This window comes from Peromyscus leucopus, chromosome 4 (assembly GCF_004664715.2).
Source record: "Peromyscus leucopus breed LL Stock chromosome 4, UCI_PerLeu_2.1, whole genome shotgun sequence".
Taxonomy (NCBI): Eukaryota; Metazoa; Chordata; class Mammalia; order Rodentia; family Cricetidae; genus Peromyscus; species Peromyscus leucopus.
The window spans coordinates 16016471-16037400 of NC_051066.1; the positions used below are offsets into that span (position 1 = coordinate 16016471).

Genomic DNA, 20930 nt, shown 5'->3' on the forward strand with positions numbered 1-20930 from the left:
AGATTATTTTATCAACCACCACACTGCAAAGAACTAAATAAACTTCATGTGCGTGCGTGTGTGTGTGTGTGTGTGTGTGTGTGTGTGTGTGTGTGTACATAATAAAAGGAAATCCTGACTGCATCTGCCTCCTGCAATGCAGCAAAAATGGAACTCAATGGGTTTAAAAACAAACAAACAAATGAGGACACAAAGTTGGGTGGGTAGGGAAAGAGCGGTGCATCTGGGAGGAGTTTGGGCATGGAGTGAATGTGATCAAAACATACTGTAGGAAATTCTCAAGGAATTATTTAAAATATTTTTAAAGAAACTTGAAAAGAATACAGAAAAGGATAAACCTTCAAAAATGAATATGCTCACCACCCATGAAAACCAAGTCAGTTTATGGTTGATGAGTTCAAAGGAAAAACTCAGAAGATACTCACAGAAACACATCCCAGGGTGGGGCAGGAGATTTTCATTCAACTACATATTTGCATTCTGCACTGACACATAGAATACAACTTTTATTAATGGGGCCCTGTTTGTCCTAGCCATCCATATTTGGGCCTTGAAAAACCTGCTTCTGGAAGGGACCACCTTCCTTAGAAATCTTGCTAGTTCTAAAAACTAAGAGACTCGGGACTGGGGAGATGGAATGGAGGGTAAAGTAGTTGCTGCTCAAGTGTGAGAACCAGAGTTCAAATCCCCAGTACCCATGTAAGTGCTGGGCAGGCATGGTGGCTGTGGCAGTTAGCTTTCTACTGCTTTTATAAAGATTATGACCAAAAGTAATTTGGAGAGGAAAAGATTTATGTGGCTTACACATTCTGGTCATGGCCCATCACCAAGGGAAACTGTTTTGGTTACTGTTCCATTACTGTGAAAAGACATCATGACCAAGGTGGAACTTATAAAGAAAATCATTTAATTGGGTGCTTGCTCACAGTTTCAGAGGGTTAGTCCATTATTATCTCGGTGGGAAACAGACAGAAATGGCACTAGAGCCACAGTGGAGAGCTGTATATTCTCTCAGATCCTCAGGCAGCAGGCAGAAAGAGCGACACTGGGCCTGGTGTGGGTATTTGAAATCTCAAAGCCCACCCCAGCAACACACCTCTTGCAACAAGGCCACACCTCCTAATCCTTCCAAACAGTCCACCAGCTAGGGACTAAGCATGCAAATATATGGGTCTATGGGGCATTCTCATTCAAACCACCACAGAAGCCAAGGCAAGAACTCAAACAGGTCAGGAACCTGGAGGCAGAAACTGAAGCAGAGACCATGGAGGAGTGCTGCTTATTGGCTTGCTCCTCATGATTTTCATAGCCTGCTTTCTTGTACAACACAGGATCACCAGGACAGAGGTGACACTTCCCAGAGAGGACTGGACCCTCCACACAGTCATTAACCAAGAAAATGCTTTATAGACTTGCCAGTCTCTTGGGGGTATTTTCTCTTCTCAGATGACCCTTGCTGTGTCAAGTTGACAAAAAGTCTTAACTAGCACAGTGTCCCTTTTGTAATCCCAGTCCTCTGAAAGTAGAGACAGGGAGTTCTCCATGAGCAAGCTGCCTAGCTGCCCCCTAGTGGAATTGGTAAGCTCTGAGCCCAAATGAAAGACCCTGCTTCAATATAAAAGGTGGGGGGTGATTAGGGAAGACACTCGGCATCATCAGCTTCTGGCTTTCACATGCACACACACACACACACACACACACACACACACACACACACACACACGAGAGAAAGACAGATAGAGACAGAAACAGGGTCAGAGAGAGACACACAGGGAGACCAAGAGGAACTTCATGTGAGTCTGCTTTTCAAGCTGTAGCTCCTTATAATGCAAAAATAATACAGCTATTTTATTCCACTAAAATCACTGTAGTCAATAAAGCAAGTGAGATAAACGATTTTATTCCACAAAGTTTACTCCTTATAAAAACGAGCAGTAAAGCTTTGGATGAAAATGTGGTAAGATGTTCTGCATCTGATCCGGCCGACACAGAGAGGGAAGCCAGCCACAGAAGAGTTCAGGTCTCCTTTCAGTCTTCCGCTTTGTTGGGGTGTATATGGTTGCTTCTTCTTGTCAGGATCTGAGAGAGCTTGGTTGCCACAGAGCAATGTGTCTGAAAACCCCTAAGTGTGGACACAGATGGTCACATTCACATTTCTTAATTTATGTATTAGCAGCTATATCTTCCCAGATGAACCTGGCTTGTTGTAGGTTGACAAAAACTAACCAGCATAGCATGAACAAACGTGCTTCCCAGTAAAGGATGGGCCAGGACAACAATGCTCGTGTAAGAAGGAAGATCCTTGAGGGCTAGGATGGTGGAGGCAAAGGCAAGGTTCTCTTGGCAGAAAACACCCATTACAAGACTGACCTTAGTGCACCATAATCATCTCAAAGTCAGTGATGTGGGTTTTTCCCAGTTCTTGGGTCAGAAAGAGCGGACAGCTTCCTTTGGAGCAGACAGCGATGAACCAACCAGGGAAGGCTGCGGACTCGAATGTTGAGGTGGTACCACTCTTGTTTTGGTAGAAGAGGGAAGCTTTTACAGGTTCCCTTTGGCGGTACAGTTCCATTATGTCCCCTTCCTGGCGGGTGAGAAGGAGATCCCAAGAAGGAACATCACCACCTCAGCTGTGCACTTGTCTGTCACACCAGTCCCCACCTATTAAAGCAGGCCTGGAGACTTCGGGTTCTTACTAGAGTATTAAGAACCACACACCCCAAATACATGTTAAGAACAGAGTAGCAACATTAGGACACAAGTTTCAAATTTGTTTGTCTGGAGTTTGACAGTTCTAGTGTTTTCAGATAAAGTCTCTCTGTGTACCCCTAGTGCTGAGATGAGAGGCAGGTGCCACCATGTCCAGCTGTTTCAGTTATGCCTGCCCCACCCCCACAGCCAGCCTAGCCTAGTTGGTGAGCTCCAGACTTAGTGAGAGATCCTGTCTTTAAAATAATGTAGGGAGGGTGGTGGTGGTGGTGGTGGTGGTCCCAGCACTTGGGAGGCAGAGGCAGGTGGATCTCTGTGTTTGGGGCCTGGTCTGAAAAGTGAGTTCCTGGACAGCCAGGACTGTTACACAGAGAAACCCTGTCTCAAAAAACCAATGATAATAATAATAATAATAATAATAATAATAATAATGATGATGATGATAATATGGGGAGAGATGAAGGAAGATACCCAGTGTCAACCTCTGACCTATACCCACATGTGCACACACATGCACATAGACACAAGATCATATGAACACACACACACACACACACACACACACACACACACACACGAGTAACTCTAAAAACCTTCCTCCTTGACAAAACTTACTTTTGTAAAATAAAACAAAAACTTACTTTGGAAAGCTACTTTCAAATACTCCTATAACTTTTTCTTGTTCTTTGGTGATGCATGTACCCTCAGGGGAACAATAAATTGGTGTGAGGATAACCTGTGAATTGCCTTTTAAAAGATTTGGGAGTCAGGGTTTCTGTCAAGCGGGAGCTTTATGGGACAGATGGGCTCCTCACCCCTGGCCAAACGAGAGCAGATCCTTCTTTTCTAAACTCACCTTGAGCCGCAGCATGGGCTGCTCCCCTTCCTTTGTGCAGAACAGGCAGCGTTCAGGCTTGCTCAGTCCCAGATACATGGGGTCCCCCCTGCCCTTCTCAAGAGTCTCCAGATACTGGCATGGAAGTAACGTGACAGTGACTGGGGATGCAAGAGCAGAGATCAGGGTTCAGTCCATGCTTCCAAAGCACCATTCTAAACTAGAGATAAAGAAACAGGGCCTTGCCAGCCTTCATGTGCCCCACCACTCACCACCTGGCTCACACAGGCGTCCCATCTGGGTAACTCTTTCCGTTAGAGACGATCAGCATCTCATAGACTCAAAGATTAATCTCATAGATCTTTCTCTGCTATTTGGCTCTTTGAAACGTCACAGAAAACAAGACTTCCACCTTTGAAATGTCACAGAAAACAAGACTTCCACCATTTCCTCAACCTTCCACTCCTGGGCTCACCTCTCTTTCTCTTGACTCTTCCTATAGCTGTCCAAGCCTGTGACTGCCCTGCAATGCTCCTCCAGGTAAGGATAGCCAACACACGTGCAGAGAAATGGAAGGCTGAGGACAGACCCACAACATTAACCAGAGGGGCTGCCACAAAGGGCCTGGGCTACTCACCCGGAACCGTTTGTTCTTTCCTAGGGACTGCAGTGAGGATATCATTATGAAGAACCCACACACGACTACTGAGGTCCTGTATATGTCTTAGCCAAGGTGTCTCTCTGCTTAGTTCTGTAAAGAAAGGGAAAATGCAGATCTGTAAGGACAAAGGCACAGAACTCCCCCCTTCTCCCCCCCGCCCCGCTCCCATTTTCCAATCTTTCCCACTTTACGTCTTCCTTGATCTGTGGCCAACATTAAGGTGATGTTGTTTCAGAACTTCCAACCTAGCTCCAGTGTTATGTATGTGCAGATTGACCCTAAGGGAGGAACAGAGTTAGAACTAAGTCCCAGTTTGACCCCGGATCAGAGGAGCTGGTGATCAGCCTAATAGCCAGTCAGACTCTCTAACCCAAGTCTCACCAAGATCCCTCTACATCCTTAGACTCAGCTTATTGCCTAAAAGAAACAGCTCCCCTAGAACTCCCATGCAGGCAGGCCCGAGGTCCAGGAGGACAGGGAGTACCAAGACCAGAGCCAAACAGCAAGAGTATCAGAGACCAGGGACTGACAACCACAGGCTGCGTCTCCAACCTGGTTACAGAGAAACAGTGTCTGCACACTACAGAACTATGGCTGCTGCTGTACCTGTGCTGGTAACCTCGGAACTAGAGCGCCTGCTGTGCTCAGCGTCTCTGACAGGCTCTACTGGGGCCCATGCCTTTTTATCCATGACAAGAAGGAAGGAAGTTCTGCCTCAGAGGATCTGGGACTGCCTGGCACCCTAGATAATTACTAGTTCCTTGTGCTAGAGGACTCGCTAAGTCTTTATTGGAATGAATGTCAACGGTAGCATGGCTGTGACTTATCAGAGTGTCGTGGAATGGGAGGGCATGCTAACTAAGCCTGTGAGAGCAGCGAGCAGGAAATACAGTTACAGACTGTGACTGACTGAGGAAAGAAACATGGGATTTCCCCAGGGTGGATGCCTGGGCTAGGTGATGTAAGATGAGGTACTAGAATATTGCTCATTCGGAAGGAGCCTGTAGCAAGTGCTCAATGTGGTCAGTGTGGAGAAGACCCTGTCCTGAGTCCTATGTAGCTTTTAAACTGGTACAAGTCACCTTAGGTTGCCTGGAGGGGATGCTCCTCTTTCTCCCAGCCCACGAGCCTGCTGCTTCTCCACGAACAAACTTGACCCAAAGCAGTGCCACACCTCAGCGGCACTGGACTGCCTGCTCACACCTCAGCGGATTTAAGTCATTATCTTGTTATAGGATAAGGAAGCCTGAAGGAAACTGCACACCTCGGGGTGCTCCCTTCTGAACCCCATTTAGGCACAGAACACACCCAAACACCGATTTCCAACACAAGGAGATTAAGCAAGATGAAGAGACAAGGGGGTTGAATTGGGCAGAATCAGCAGCAAAAGGCTCCGCACGAGTGATGTGTAAAGGGAAAAAGAGGAGGTCGGTGTTAGGATGAGCTGGGGTGAGTTGGTAGGTTCTGATTGAACATGTTAGTCCGTGTAGCCAAATGGGAAATTTTGAAAGCTGGACCTTGGTGGTTAGCCTCAGGAAGGAGTCAGGCATAAGGAAGTGGCCAAATAAGGGAATGGACCTTGATGGCCAGCTTTAGGAATGTGGAAGTGCCTAAGAATCTACTGGTTTAGCAAGAGAGAGGGAAGTGGGGAGGGGTGGGGAGGCAGGGCCTGACTATGCCATGTTTATCTTGTTTGGGCCTGTTAGAGCCCTTCAAAGCCTCCTTGTCAGATGGTCTGAGACAACAGTGCCTATCATTAGATAAATCCGAAAGGAAACTGAGGCAAAGATTTTGATGCTTTATTCCATACCTGAGTTCACAGTCTGCCTCCAATAGATCCCAGAACATGTCACCTTCATACCTTATTGGCTTCCATCTCAGGGACACATGCTACCAACGAATTAAGGGACTGGTGGATAAAATACCGGACTCCCTGTTCCCTGGCAGGACAATGTTCAGGCTTCTCAGAGGGCCCGTAGCTGCTCCCAGCCATAGTTACCTATAAAAGTAACTAGTATTCATGACACTTCCTGGAATCATCTCCTAATTAAGGTCCCTGCTAGGACCTTAGGACCTAAGGACAACCCCAACTAAGACAGAAGTTGAGTGTTCAAAAGGAAGATACTTGTGTTCAAATGATAGGTATTCAAAATAAACCTTTCCACATTCCTAATTGTGCACACACTTGATTCTAAAGCATAGACTGTGAATGATGTTTTGGCATCATCTGGCATCTTGTCAGAAATACAGAAACTTGGGCTTTACTCCAACCTATAGAAACAAGATCTGAAAGAAAAGAACATTAAAATTGCTATATCATCGGGAGTGGTAGCACATGTCTTTAATTCCAGTACTCATGAGGCAGAGGCAGGTAGATCTCTGTGAGTTTGAGCCCAGCCTGGTCTACATAGTGAGTTCCAGGACAGCCAGGACTATATAGAGAGACCGCCATGCCTTCGGTAGTTTATAGTACACATCCATGCTCAGAACATAATCAAATCAACACAAAAAGAAAGAGGTGTGGGCTCTGGGCATGCTTGGGGCTGGGAGGGAACAAGTCCAAAGCCCTGAAGCCATTTTTTCCCTTTAATCTCTGAAAACTATGCAAATGGGCTTTGTTGGTACCAAACAGAAGGAGAGAAAGACGAGAAGAAGCCATTTCTGGAGAGTCATGGGCCCAGGTACAGGATCTTGGATTATATAAAAGAAATGCAATCATAACTTCATCAGAATGAGATTTCATAAAATTAAAGACAAACGCCAAATAGTAAAACTAACAAATAATAAAAATGCATTTCCTCCACAGAAACCAAAGATTGACAATATTGGGGGTGAGAAGACAGTAGAATAATATCCCAAATGCTGAATTCAGTTGGACATTTGGGTAAGGAAGCTGAGTACAGGTGACTCTGTGAGGCAGGAAGGAGTCACGATTTAAAATAATAGACTTTATCTTAGAAAGAGAAACAGAGGAAGAGCCTTGGGAATCCAAGAAGGAAGTAAAAGGATTCCTGAAAAAGCCAGAGAGAGAGAGAGAGAGAGAGAGAGAGAGAGAGAGAGAGAGAGAGAGAGAGAGAAAGAGAGAGAACATGGAGAAGTAACCTGAGTACAACCTCAGCCACAGAGTTCCATGGGTGAGAAGGGGAAATAGAAGTACCTTCCAAAAAGGTAAACGATCCTCTCCTGGGGACAAATCACAGCCCTCATAAGCTTCAAGTGCAGTTGCAGGCTTTAGTGAGAAGGACAGACAGCAGTAGAGAGAAAGCCTAGGATGTCGAACTGTATTACTTAGGGGACTGCAGGCAGGCAACATCTTGAGAATCTGGTGGTCAAAGCTGAGCTACCCTAGCGTCCTGATTAGGGAGCATCCACAGGTCAGACACTTAGTTAGGTCTGACCCAGCCCCTGCAGGAGGAAAGGGACATGCAGGCAGGTGTGCAAAGCAGGAGGACCAGTCACTGGAAAGACCAAGGTTACAAGCAGCAAAAGGACTAGCTTAGGCCGGAAGTACACAGGAAGAGACAGCCCACCTTGGATGGTCAGACACTGACCTCATCAACCAAAACTAACTCGAAGAGTTTGGCAGCTTTGAGCTCAAGGCCAGTATGCGTGTCTAATTTAGGAGTCTCCTTTGTTCACTGCGACAGAGTCTGAGAACTCTGAAGTTCCAGGGTTGTACAAGTGTCTTAGGGTTTCTATTACTGTGAATAGACACCATGACCACAGCAACTCTTTTTTTTTTTTTTTTTTGGTTTTCGAGACAGGGTTTCTCTGTGTAGCTTTGCGCCTTTCCTGGGACTCACTTGGTAGCCCAGGCTGGCCTCGAACTCACAGAGATCCGCCTGGCTCTGCCTCCCGAGTGCTGGGATTAAAGGCGTGCGCCGCCGCCGCCGCCGCCGCCGCCGCCGCCGCCGCCACCACCACCACCGCCCGGCCACAGTAACTCTTAATAAGGAAAACATTTAATTGGAGCTGGAATGTAGTTCAAAGGTTGAGTCCATTGGCATCACAGCAGGAGGCATGACAAGGCACAGGCAGACCTGGTGCTAGAGAAGGAGCTGAGGGTTCTACATTCAGATCGGCAGACAGCAGGAAGACAGTGAGATACTGAGCCTGGCTTGAGCATCTGAGACCTCAAAGCCTACCCCCACTGACACACTTCCTCCAACATGACCACACCTACTCTGACAAGGCCACACCTCTTAGTAGTGCCACTCCTCATGAGTCTATGGGTGGCATTTTCATTCAAACCAAAACAACAAGACACCCACAACTGTATTTCTCCATCAGGGCAATTAATACCCAGCATGTCTTGAAAGTATGAAGACTTCTGTGCTGCTTGCTTCTCATACTCTTAATGCACTTGGGAGACATGCCAGTTAAAATATTAGCCAGACCCTCCAATCTGGGGAGTCTCAGGAGAAGATAATATGGGGGACCATGCACTGTAAAGCTGAGCACTGCCAGCAAAGGCCCCTGTTATATGGAGAAAGAAAGTTACCACTGTAACGAGAGCTCTGGTGGACACCAGACACTTGTCCAGACTCAGTCCAGACTCAGCAACAGCATAAACCATTGAAAAAACGAGCACTCATCAATGCAACGGACCCTTGGTCCACTCTTTGGATACAACGAGCAGTTTCCAATTTTTGAGGGCCCAGAAAGAAGCTAACCTGACACCCCATTTTCCTCCTTTTACTTTTTATAATTCTTCTCTCGGCCCCTCACCTTCATGTCGAGTGAGATTTTAACTTGGCTGTGTTTCTGAGTTTTCTGGTTTGTTATTCTCCTGCATCCATCCATCCAATTTTATTTATTAACTTTTTCCCATTTGGGCCAAATATTTTTCTTTTCCTTAATTTCTTTAAAAAAATTTTTTTTAAGTTTTAATGTTTTCCCTTTTTGCTCCATCTGTATATTTGATAGTACTCTGACTTTATCTTACTAAGGGGATTAAGGATTAATTTTGATATTCAGATTTTTATTTTTAGTAACTTATTTGTGTTTTTGAACTTTGTCATCATTGGTAAGTTTTTTAATTTCCGTTTCTGATCTTGTTTCTTCTCTAGACCTTTCCTCCTTTTTCTATCCCTCTGTATTCCTTTAACCTAGCTTCTCTATTTCCTTTCCTCCCATCCCTTTCTTTATGACATTAATTTTCTATGCCGTTGTTACCCTAAACGATTCTTCACTTCACAGCACACTTTCCAGTAGTTCTTCTTGTCTCATTTTTGTTGTCACTGATGATGTACTCTGACATGCTAGTGGGATACAGTGTGTTTTAAGTGTATTTCTATATCCTGTATGGTATGGTGCTTCTGCTACAGGAGTTTGCTTTCTCTTTACTGAATGGTACTGGGGACTGAGACTTGCAGAGCAGGCTGCTCAATAAAAAGATAACCCCCACCCATCCACAGAAATATGCAAATCAGCAGATGTACAAATTGCAACACAGAGTTGGCAAGAAACATGAAAAGAGCAAAGCAACATGGCTTCTCCAAAAGATCCTAACCATTGAACATAAAATAAGTAAAATTTTAGACGAAGATTTCCAAAGTTTACTGGTAAAAATGATCAAGGACTTGAGAGTGCACATAAACAAAGAGGTGAATTCAGTCTGTGACTTTTATAGAGGAAAAAGTCTGCAAAATGAAATTTAGAAACTCAGCAATGGGCTGGAGGGATAGCTCAACCGGTAAAGGCTAGGCTCACAACCAAAAATATAAGAAACTCAGCAATGTGTATGAAAAAGTTGATTACATCGAGGCAAAGTTCATCAAGAAAATTGACATTAATGAAATTAATTAAATGGAGACTAAAGAACAACGTACAATGTCAATCAAAGAGATGGTTCTTCGAAAAGTTAGTAAGATTTACAAATTCTTAGCTCATCTGACAAAAAGAGGGAGAACACTTAAATTAATAAAATTAGAGATAAAAAATATGTCATGAGCAGATGAAATCTATAAGATCTATACTAAAGATAAATTTATGTATAACAAATATTTATATGCAATGTTTATAATAAATACTTTAGAAAAAAGGGGTGTCATTATACTGGATCTGAAGAAATACAGAGCATCTTTATAAGTTACTATGAAAATTTATATACTGGAAAGCTGGATAAGCCAGAAAAAACAGAAGAATTTCTATGTGCACATCATCTACCAAAACTAAGCCCTGAAGATATGAACAACTTAAACAGACTCATTACAAGCAATTAGATTGAAGCTGTTATTAAAAACCTCCTCCTTTCAAGGAAAATTCCAGAACCAGACAAGATTCAGGGGAAAAATAAAAATAATGAAAATAAAAAATTCAATGAACTACATAAAGGACATAGTAGATAGCATCACCAGTGGAAAAAATATCAGGGATGGAGGGGAATAATGAAATGTTGCATCCTAACAACAAAGAAAAATAAATGAGCAAGCATGACCACAATGTCCAAGAAATCTGGGGTACTATCAAAAGACCACATTTGATATCCACAGGGTATAAGGAGCTGACACAAATACCAACATCATGAAGACTATGTTGGATAAAATAACAGAAGAAAATTTCTCAAATCTAGCAATATAAGCAGACATTCAAACGCAAGAGGATTTATAAGTCCAAATAGACTTGATCAGGGAAAAACCTCCCCGTAACATATTATGTTGAGAGGTCAAAAATACAAAGCAAAGAAACAATATTAAAAACTGTGAGGGCAAAATGCCTCCTCAGCTATGAAAGACAGAAACATGAGAATAACACTATATTTGTTATCAGCAAGCTTCAAAGACAGAAAATCATGGAATGATACACTTCAAACCCTGAAAGTAAATAACTGCCAACCAACAGTGCCATATTCAACAACGATACTCCCTTTTGTTGAAAATAGATTCTTTTCTCATATAATGTATCCTGATTACAGTTTTTCCTTCCTCTACTCCTCCCAGTTCCTCCTTCCTCTCCTCTCCTCCTCCCCTCCCATACAGATCCACTCCCTTTTTCTTCCTCATTAGAAAAGAACAGGCTTCTAAAAGATAACAACAAAATGTAACAAAATAAAATATAATAAGATAAAACAAAAGCTACCACACAAAGTTGGACAAGGCAAAACAAAAGTAAGAAAAGATCCTCAAGAGAAGGAGCAAGAATCAGAGATTCTCTTGTTGCCATACTCAGGAGTCCCATAAAAATACAAAACTGAAAGGTATAGTATCTGCTGAGAGGACCTGTGCAGACCTGAGTAGGCCTCATGCGTGCTGCTTCAGTGTCTGGTTCATATGAGCCCTGCTCAGTTGATTTAGAGGGCCTTGTTCTCCTGGTGTCCTCCACCCCCTCTGGCTCTTACACGATTTCTGTCTCTTCTTCTGTGGAGTGTGGATATGCTCTCTATTCATTTTTGTCCAATTCTTGAAAGTCTTTAATTTCTGCCTTGACCCATTTTTCATTCAGTAGAATTGTTCAGTTTCCATGAATTTGTAGGCTTTTCACTTTTTTTTTTATTGTTGATATCCAGCTTTAATGCATGATGGTCTGATAGGATGCAGAGTTATTTCAATTTTCTTGTGTCTGTTCAGACTTGCTTTGTGTCTGAGTATATGGTCAATTTTGGAGAAAGTTCCATGAAGTAAAGAGAGGAAGGTATATTCTTTAGTGTTTGGGTGAAATGTTTTGTAAGCATCTGTTAGGTCTGTTTGGTTTATAATATTAGTTAGCTCCAATATTTCTCTACTTAGTTTTTGTCTGGGTGACCTGTCTATTGGTGAGAGTTAAGTGTTGAAGTTTCCCACTATCAGTATGTGAGGGTCAATATGTGATTTCAGCTGTAGTAGTGTTTCTTTTACAAACTTGGGTGCCCTTGTGTTCAGACACAGATATTAAGAATTGCAATGTCCTCTTGGTGGATTTTTTTTTCCTTTAATGAATGTGTGGTGTCCTTCCCTGTCTCTTCTGATTAGTTTTGGGTTGAAGTCTATTTTGTCAGATATTAAAAAGGCTACAGCAGTTTGCTTCTTAGGTTAATTTGCTTTACCTTGAGGCCGTATCTATCCTTGATGTTGAGGTGTGTGTCTTGGATACAGCAGAAAGATGGATCCTGTTTTTGCATCCATCCTGTTAGCCTGTGTCTTTTTACTAGAAAATTGAATCTACTGATAATGAGAGATATCAATAACCAATGATTACTGATTCTTGTTATTTTGCTGTTGTTGTTGATGGTGGCGCGCGCGCGTGTGTGTGTGTGTGTGTGTGTGTGTGTGTGTGTGTGTGTGTGTGTGTGTATGTGTGTGTGTGTGTGTGTTTGTGTTTGTGTTTCCATTCTTTTGATTTTGCTGGTCTGAGATTATTTATTCCTTGTGTTTTCATGGTTGTAGTTAACCTCCTTAGGTTGGAGTTTTCTTTCTAGCACCTTCTGTAGGGCTGGATTTGTAAACAAATATTCGTGGTGATATTTTGTTCCTCAAAATATTGTGCACACTACTAAACTTATCTGGAGTCAGAGAACAGAACAGCCACTAGATATAGAGGCCAGAAAATGGTAGCATATATGCCTTTAATCCTAGCATTCCAGAGGCAGAGATCCGTCTGGACCTCTGTGAGTTCAAAGCCACATTGGAAACAGCCAGGCATGGTGATTCATGCCTTTAATCCCAGGAAGTGATGGCAGAAAGCAGAAAGGTATATAAGGCATGAAAGCCAGGAACTAGCCTGGTTAAGCTTTTAGGTTTTTGAGCAGCAGTTCAGCTGAGACTCATTCAGATGAGGACACAGAGGTTTCCAGTCTGAAGAAATAGGATCAGCTGAGGAACTGGCAAAGTGAGGCAGCTGTGGCTTGTTCTGCTTCTCTGATCTTCCAGCATTCACCCAAATACCCAGCTCCAGGTTTGTTTTTATTAATAAGACCTTTTAAGATTTGTGCTACAAATATTTTTAAAATTGGCTTTGTCATGGAATGTCTTATTTTTCCTGTTTATGATGATTGAAAGTTTTGCTGGCTATAGTAGTCTGGGCTAGAAGCTGTGGTCTCTGAGAGTCTGCAATATATCTGTTCAGGTCCTTCTGGTTTTTAGACTTCTCCATTGAGAAGTCTGATGTAATTCTGATAGGTCTGCCTTGATATGTTACTTGGTCTTCTTCCCTTGCAGCTTCTAATATTCTTTTTTTCTTCTGTATGTTTAGTGTTTTAATTATTAAGTGGCATTTGTCTTTTTTTTAAATTAATGCATTTATTTATGCATGAGTGTTCTGCCTGCAGGTACACTTACATGCCAGAAGAAAGCATTAGATCCCTTTATAGATGGTTGTGAGCCACCATGCACCATATGTTTGCTGGGAATTGAACTCGAGGACCCCTGGGAAAGAGGTAAATGCTCTTAAACACTGAGCCATTTCTCCAGCCCCAAGGGGATTTTATTTTCTGATCCAATTTATTTTGTGTTCTGTATGCTTCTTGTACATTTACAGGGATCTCTTTTTTTAGGTTAGGAAATTTTTCTTCTATGATTTTGTTGAAAATACTTTCTGGGCCTTTGACCTGTTTTTCTTCTTCTTTCTCCATTCCTATTATTCTTGATTTGGTCTTTCTGTAGTCTCCCAGATTTCCTGGATGTTTTGTGTCATGAGTCTTTTTAATTTAACATTTTCTTTGACCAATGTATCTATTTCTTCTATCATGTGTTCAATGCCTGAGAGTCTCTTTTCTGTCTTGCATTCTGTTGGTAAAGCTTGTCTCTTTAGTTCCTGTTCCAATACCTATTTTTTTATTACCAAAATTCCCTCAGTTGGGGTTTTCTCTATTGATTCTATTTCTATTTTCAGGTCTTAAACAATTCTATTCAGTTCCTTCCACTGTTTGTTTGTGTTTTCCTGGATTTCTTTAAGGGGTTTATTCATTTCCTCTTTAAGGATCTCTATTATCATCATGCAGGCTGTTTTAAGGTCTTTTTCTTAGCTTCATCTACATTGGAAAGGCCTGCTGTGTTAGGGTTGCTGGACTCTTATGGAGACATTGTTTTTTATGCCAGTGTCCAGACATCTGGGATTGGGAAGATTGTAGTTCTAGGCACTGGTATCTAGTTTTGTCTTTGTTGGGTGGTTGTTTTGCTCTTTGGTTTCTGTTTCTGTAAGTGTGACAGCTCTGAAGGAAATGGTATCCTGGTAAGCAGAAGCCAAGGAATACCTGTAAGTGTTACAGCTCTAAAGGGAAAGGTATCCCAACACAGAAGTGTTACTCTCTGTTCCTGCGGGAGGGGGTGGGGGAGACACGGTTTACCCAGCAAAGTGTTACAGTCCTTGCTCCAGAAATGTTTCCCTAACCCAAGTGTAACAACTCTGCTCCTTTTTGTTCTGGAGAAGTGTTGCAGCTCTGCTCAGCTTCCCTAGAGTGTAATAACTCTGCTCCAGCAGGGGAGGGTTTCCCAGCAAGGTTGTTACAGCTCTGTTCCTTTCCACTCTAGAGGAGTGTTACAGCTCTGCTCAGCTTCCCTAGAGTGTAACAACTCTGCTCCAACAAGGGAAAGTTTCCTCAGCCGAAGTGTTACAGTTCTGTTCTGCTCTGCTCTGCTCTACTCCATTCCTCTTTGGCAAGAGCCATTACAGATTTGCTCTGCTCTGGAGAAAATTGTTAGAGTTCTGCTCTGTTCCTCTCCAGGGAAAGAAAGTCACAGAACAAACCTCACTCAAGAGATTTATTGGAAGGGAGGAATCCAAGAAAGTGGCTGCAAGGGTAGAAAAAGGTAGCCCCAAACTGAACAGGTACAGGATTTATATAGGGTTTCTTAGGGGTAGAGCTTTCTAGGGTAAAGATTTTCAGGGTGAGGATTGATAGGATCTCAAGTTCTGAGCTCAGAGACTGGTTGGATTTCATGCTCAGGGATTGCCTGGTTTTTGTGGTTAGGGATTGGTTGGATTTAAGTCCTGAATTGGTTAGGGGTAGGGTGTGTTTCCTTGGCTCTGATCTCAGGGCCAGGGTGTTCTTTCACTGGCTCTTTTTATTCTATGTTTCCTCTCTGGATGTTAGGAGAGTATAGTGGCTGTATTGTCTGGTAGGAAATATTCTGTGGACCTGACAGGTGTGACTACTGGTGGTTCCGAGCAAAATGTGTTTCTGGATATTGGGAGCTGGTACTTAGGAATGGAGATATATAGGCCAAGGGTCTGAAGGGGTTAACAGAAGGGAGGAAGCAGAGTGTCTCATCAGAATCTGCTTTTTTAGTCTCTTTGGAATAATAGCAGAGAGTGAAGAGAGAAGTCACTCTAGAAATTCTTCTACAGGGCTGGGGATCAGACTGGGGGAATTGGATCTGGAGGAATAGAAAGAGAAGGGAAGAACTACAATCAGCCTACCTACTTTCCAGACAGGAGTGCTCTGCTGGTTAGCAAGGCATGCCTGTTGGATTGGGGGCTGGAATAAAGCCCCAAGTGGAAGAGGAGGGTTAGAAGGGGAAGATCTGTGGGATCTAATAGAGATGGTTAGAAGGGTTTAGAAGGAGAAGATTTGTGGGATCTAATAGAGATGGGGTTTGGGGAGGCTACCACAGGTGTTCTGCTGTAGAGTTGGGAATTAGACTAAGGATCTCAGGGATCAGAGGGAGAGGGTGAAGAAATGCCTAATGATAAGTTTTTAAATTGACATGCTAATAATATTTCAAGGCAAGTACACATTAAGGCAGCTTGTGACCATCAAGTCAGCATTGCAGAAGATACCTGGGGATATTATATATAGAAGAGGAAGAAAAACAGCTTCAATTATGAGAGCACAGAAAAGAATAAATTTCCTGAGAGGAATGCTAAACAAATGAAATCTAAAAATGAATCCATTTTGTCAGACATAGTAAATTAGTAAACCCTTGATATTACTATGGAATAAAATAAAGAACAAATAATAATGCAAATCCCAAACCAACTAAATTACATAAAGTAATGAATATATCTCAATAATAATATTAAATGCAAATAACCTCAACTTACCAATAAAAATCAATGTAACTGTCCCACTTGGTTAAAAATCTACATTCAAATGTCTGTTACCAGCAACAGACACACCCCTAACTTAGAGTCAAAGATAGAAAACTAGAAAATGAACAAACTGTCAGAACTATTCTGATATCTGATAAAGTAGACTTCAAACAGAAATTAATTAGAAGAGATAAATAAGGGTACTATATATTACTAAAAGAAACACTTAATCAAGAAAATATAATAACCATAAAAACATATGCATCAAACATTAGCATTTTCAATTTTATAAAAACAAATACTTAAAAGACATAAAATATCCTGATACAATAATAGGGATGATTTTAACACCCTGCTCTCCTCTCTATGTATCTAAAACTAAAAACCAGTAAGTAAATCACAGAGTTAAAATGTACCTTAGAGCAAATAGATTTCACAGGTATCTATAGAACATTCCATCCAACAGAAATAGAACCATGGAATCTTTTTAAAAATAGATCACATTCTAAGCAACCAATTAGCTCTTACTAAATACAGAAGAATCATAATCGTCCCTTGTATTTTTTCTGATCATAGTTCAATAAAACCAGAAGTTAACAGTAAGAAAAACTACACAAGCACATGAAGGCTAAATATTGCACTTTTGAATGTTGAGTGAGTCGCTGAAGAAATCAGAGAGCACCTCAAAAGAACAATACTCAGCTTCATATGAAAAAACAAAAAATCCAGGATAGCCAAAACAATCCTGTACAATAAAGAAGATCATCACCACCCAGAGGCATCACCATCCCTGACTTCAAACTATACCATAGATCTATAGTAATAAAAACATCTGGGTATTGGCATAAAAATAGACACTTTGATCAATGGAATTGAATTAAAGACTGTGACACTAATCCACACACATATAAACACCTGAGTTTTGACAAAGAAGCCAAAACTGTACAGTGGAAAAAAAAAGGCATCTTCAACAAATGGTGCTGGCATAACTGTAGAAGATTGCAAATAGATTCATATCTACTGCCCTGCATAAAACTCAAGTCCAAGAGACTCAAAGACCTCAACACAAATCCAGTTACACTGAATCTGATAGAAGAGAAAGTGGTAAGTAGCCTTGAATGCATTGGGCACAGGAGACCACATCCTAAATATAACACCAGTAGCACAGACACTGAGAGCAACAATTAATAAATGGGACCTCTTGAAATTGAAGAGCTTCTGTAAGGCAAAGGACACTGTCAAAAGAACAAACAGCAGCCTACAAAATGGGAAAAGATCTTCACCAACCCTACATCTGACAGAGGGCTGATCTCCAAAATATATAAAGAACTCAAGAAACTAGACATCAAAATACTGAACAATCCAATTTAAAAATGGGGTAAAATCTAAACAGAGAATTCTCAGCAGAAGAATCTCAAATGACCAAAATACACTTAAAGAATTATTCAACATCATTAGCCAACATAGAAATGGAAATCAAAACAACTCTGAGATACCATCTTATACCTGTCAGAATGGCCAAGATAAAAAACACTGATGACAGCCTATGCTGGAAAGGATGTGGAGTAAGGAGAACACTCCTCCATTGCTGATGGGAGTGTAAACTTGTACAGACACTTTGGAAATCAGTACAGCAGTTTCTAAAAAAATTGAGTCTACCTCATGATCCAACAATATCACTCTTAGACATATACCTAAAGGATGCACATTCATAGCACAAGGACATTTGCTCAACTATGTTCATAACAACATTATTAATAATAGCCAGAACCTGGAAACAACCAGATGCCCCTCAACCAAAGAGTGGATAAAGAAAACGTGGTTCATTTACACAATGGAGTATTACTCAGCAGTAAAAAACAATGCCATTATGAAATTTTTAGGCAAATGGATAGAACTAGGTAAAAACCATCCTGAGTGAGGTAACTCAAATCCAGAAAGACAAACACTATATGTAATCACTCATAAGCAGATATGAGACATAAAGCAAAGGATAACCAGGCTACAATCCACAACCCCAGAGAAGCTAGGTAACAAGGAGGATCCTAAGAGAGACATGCATGGATCCCCTAGGAAGGGGAAATAGATAAGATTGCCTGAGTAAATTGGGAGTGTAGGGGAGGAGAGGAGAGGGGATAAAGAGAAGTGGGAAGAGAACATGAGAGAACAGGATGGTTGAGTTGGGGGAGGGACATTGAGGGAGAGCAAGGAAAGAGATGATAGAGGGAGCCATTATGGGGTTAGGGAGAAACCTGGCTCTAGGGAAATTCCTGGGAATCCACAAGCTAAGACTCCACGCAATAGTGGAGAGGGTGCCTGAACCGGCCTTCCCCTGTAATCAGATTGATGACTACCCTAACTGTCATCATAGAACCTTCACCCAGTAACTGACAGAAGCAGATGTGGAGATCCACAGCTAAGCACTGGTGGGGCTCCTGGAGTCTAGTCGAAGAGAGGGGAGAGGGATTACATAATCAAAGGGGTTAAGATCACGACGAGGAAGCCCACAGAGACAGCTGACCCTAGCTAGTGGGAGCTCACTGACTCTTGACTGACTATTGGGGAACCTGCCTGGGACCGAACTAAGCCCTCTGAATGTGGGTGATAGTTGTGTGGCTTGGGCAGTTTGTGGAGCCCCTGGCAGTAGGACCTGAATTTATCCCTAGTGCATGAACTGGCTTTTTTGAGCCCATTCCTTATGGAGGGATACCTTGATATGGGTGGTGGGGAGGAGGGGTTTGGTCCTGCCTCAACTTGATATGCCTGACTTTATGATTCCCTATAGGAGGCCTTACCCTCTCTGAGGAGTAAGTGGATAGGGTGTGGGGTTGAGGGAAGATGAGGGGTGAGGAGTGAGCAGGAGGAGGGGTGAGCAGGAGGAGGGGAGGGAGGGGGAACTGTGGTTGGTATGTCAAATGAAAAAAATAAAACTTTTAAATAGAAATAAATAAATAAATGAAAGTTTCCAGAATTAAGGGAGGTTGGGATATTGTCCTTCAGGGTATAAAATATGAAAGAGCAGCCTCTCATTGCCTACTCTTGACTATTGTGACCTACACTTTTCTGAAGTATTTCTCCCATCGAGTCTCTTGGCATCTTCTCTGCAAAACACCTTAACTCACATAAATGAACACTGAGAATGTGTGGCCGTAGATGAATGCATACTCTATGATTTCATCTCCATAAAAATTTAAAACATATAAAGCTAAACAGTACATATTTGAGGGATAGTCATATATGCAGTGATATTATAATGACGTCCAAAGGAAAGGTGGCCACCAGAGGGTGACAGTTACAGATGCCAGAAGTCGGGGAGGAGATGGGAAAGAAGATGGACAAGCGAGGCTTCCAAAGGTCTGTTTCTTCAGCTAGGCGATGAGTCCTTGGACATATTTGTTGTAAGTAAACCTTCACACTCACTCAACTCTTATTTTGAACCACAGGGGCAAAAAGTGCGTTCTGAAGAGATTTCCTGAATGTTCTAGAAAGAATAGAAACACCACAACAATAACAATCATTTATTGTTTGCCACAACCTTTTTCCTTCATTAAAATCTTACAACTTTGTCAAAAGCCATAAATAAATCAAAATAAAATAAAATGTTATTTAAAGGGTAGATCTGTATCATGTAGTGTAAATACAATAGACCTGTCTCATACAGTAATCTTACTAATCCTTTTCTTCTAGATAACATTCTTGCTGGAATAAAGAATTGCCTTACTTTGTCCTTTTTTTTTTTTTCAACTTCTATTGATTCTTTGTAGATTTCACATCATGCATTTAAATCCCACTTATTTCCCTGTCCCCTTGAATCTGCCCTCTGCCCTTGCAAGCTCCCCCCAAATCAAAACCAAATTTAAAAGAAAAACCAAAATCCAAACCAAACAAAAACAAACAAACAACAAAACAGAACAGCAAAACATAAGTAGGAGAATCTTGTTGTGGAAGCTGTAGTGTGACCTGTGAGTCACACAGTTTACCCTTTACACTTGCAAGTGTTCATTGCTGAGTCATTGGTCTGGCTCAAGGCCTCTGGTTTCTGCTACACCACTGATAATGGGCTCTCACTGGGTCTCCTCTTGGATATCCTGTTGTTGTCCTGTGGATCCTGCTGTTTTGGATCTGTAGGTTTGTCCTATTCACATGCTCCAACAGTTCATAGATGAGGTGGATGTTGGGGTGGGCCAACAGAGCCCTGGTTCTGGGCCTGGATGGTAGCTGGGTTGATCAGCTCCATAGCTTTCCCTCATTATTACTACCCGGGTGAGCTCTCCAGCACTGCCTTGCCTAGCTCACTCAATGCAGCCTGCAGCAAGGAGCAGGGCCAGTTCTCCTCCTCTCAGGTCCTCAGATCTGGGTCCCCCACACTCACATCACCAGGGCCACCTTTACTCTTTGCCTAGGCAAGGTGCAAGGTCCTCTCTTCCGATTGCTATAGGAAACATATGAGAAGATGGGGTGGGTCTGCTCTCCTGTTCTCACACCCTCAGGGTTGGTTCACCTGCGCCCCCAATGACAGGATCAGCTCTAGTGTGCTGCCCAGGTGAGGTTGCAGGGCCTGCTCTCCTGGGTGCTGCTGCTGGTGAGGGGCAGGGCTAGTTCTCTCATTCTTGTGATCCTGGTGCTGACTTTCTCACCTGACACATATAGCAAAGGGTGGAGCGAGGGGAGACCATCTTTCCCTCATCACTGCCACTGCAGACAGGAGAGAGGCAGGGTCACTTCATCCCTAACATCAGGGTCAGCTCTAGTGTGCTGCTCTGGCCTTCTTTAGCCTCC

At 42.4% G+C, this 20930-nt stretch overlaps 1 protein-coding gene across 3 annotated transcripts; it reads right to left on the minus strand.

Annotated features, from left to right (window-relative positions):
- Positions 1-1884: 1884 nt before the first annotated feature.
- On the minus strand, positions 1885-19634 carry Il36a (interleukin 36 alpha). 3 transcript variants are annotated; one of them, XM_037204372.1, is made up of 6 exons: positions 19572-19634; positions 4397-4483; positions 4182-4295; positions 3566-3705; positions 2371-2584; positions 1885-2122 (listed from the first exon to the last, which is right to left on the minus strand). In XM_037204372.1, the coding sequence occupies exons 2-5, from the start codon at positions 4419-4421 to the stop codon at positions 2372-2374; spliced, it is 492 nt and encodes a 163-aa protein (XP_037060267.1). In that variant the 5' UTR covers positions 4422-4483; positions 19572-19634; the 3' UTR covers positions 1885-2122; position 2371. The 3 variants fall into 3 exon arrangements, with proteins under 3 accessions (XP_037060267.1, XP_037060268.1, XP_037060266.1); XM_037204373.1 differs by having other exon boundaries at positions 19577-19625; XM_037204371.1 differs by lacking the exon at positions 19572-19634 and adding an exon at positions 4812-4944.
- Positions 19635-20930: the final 1296 nt, after the last annotated feature.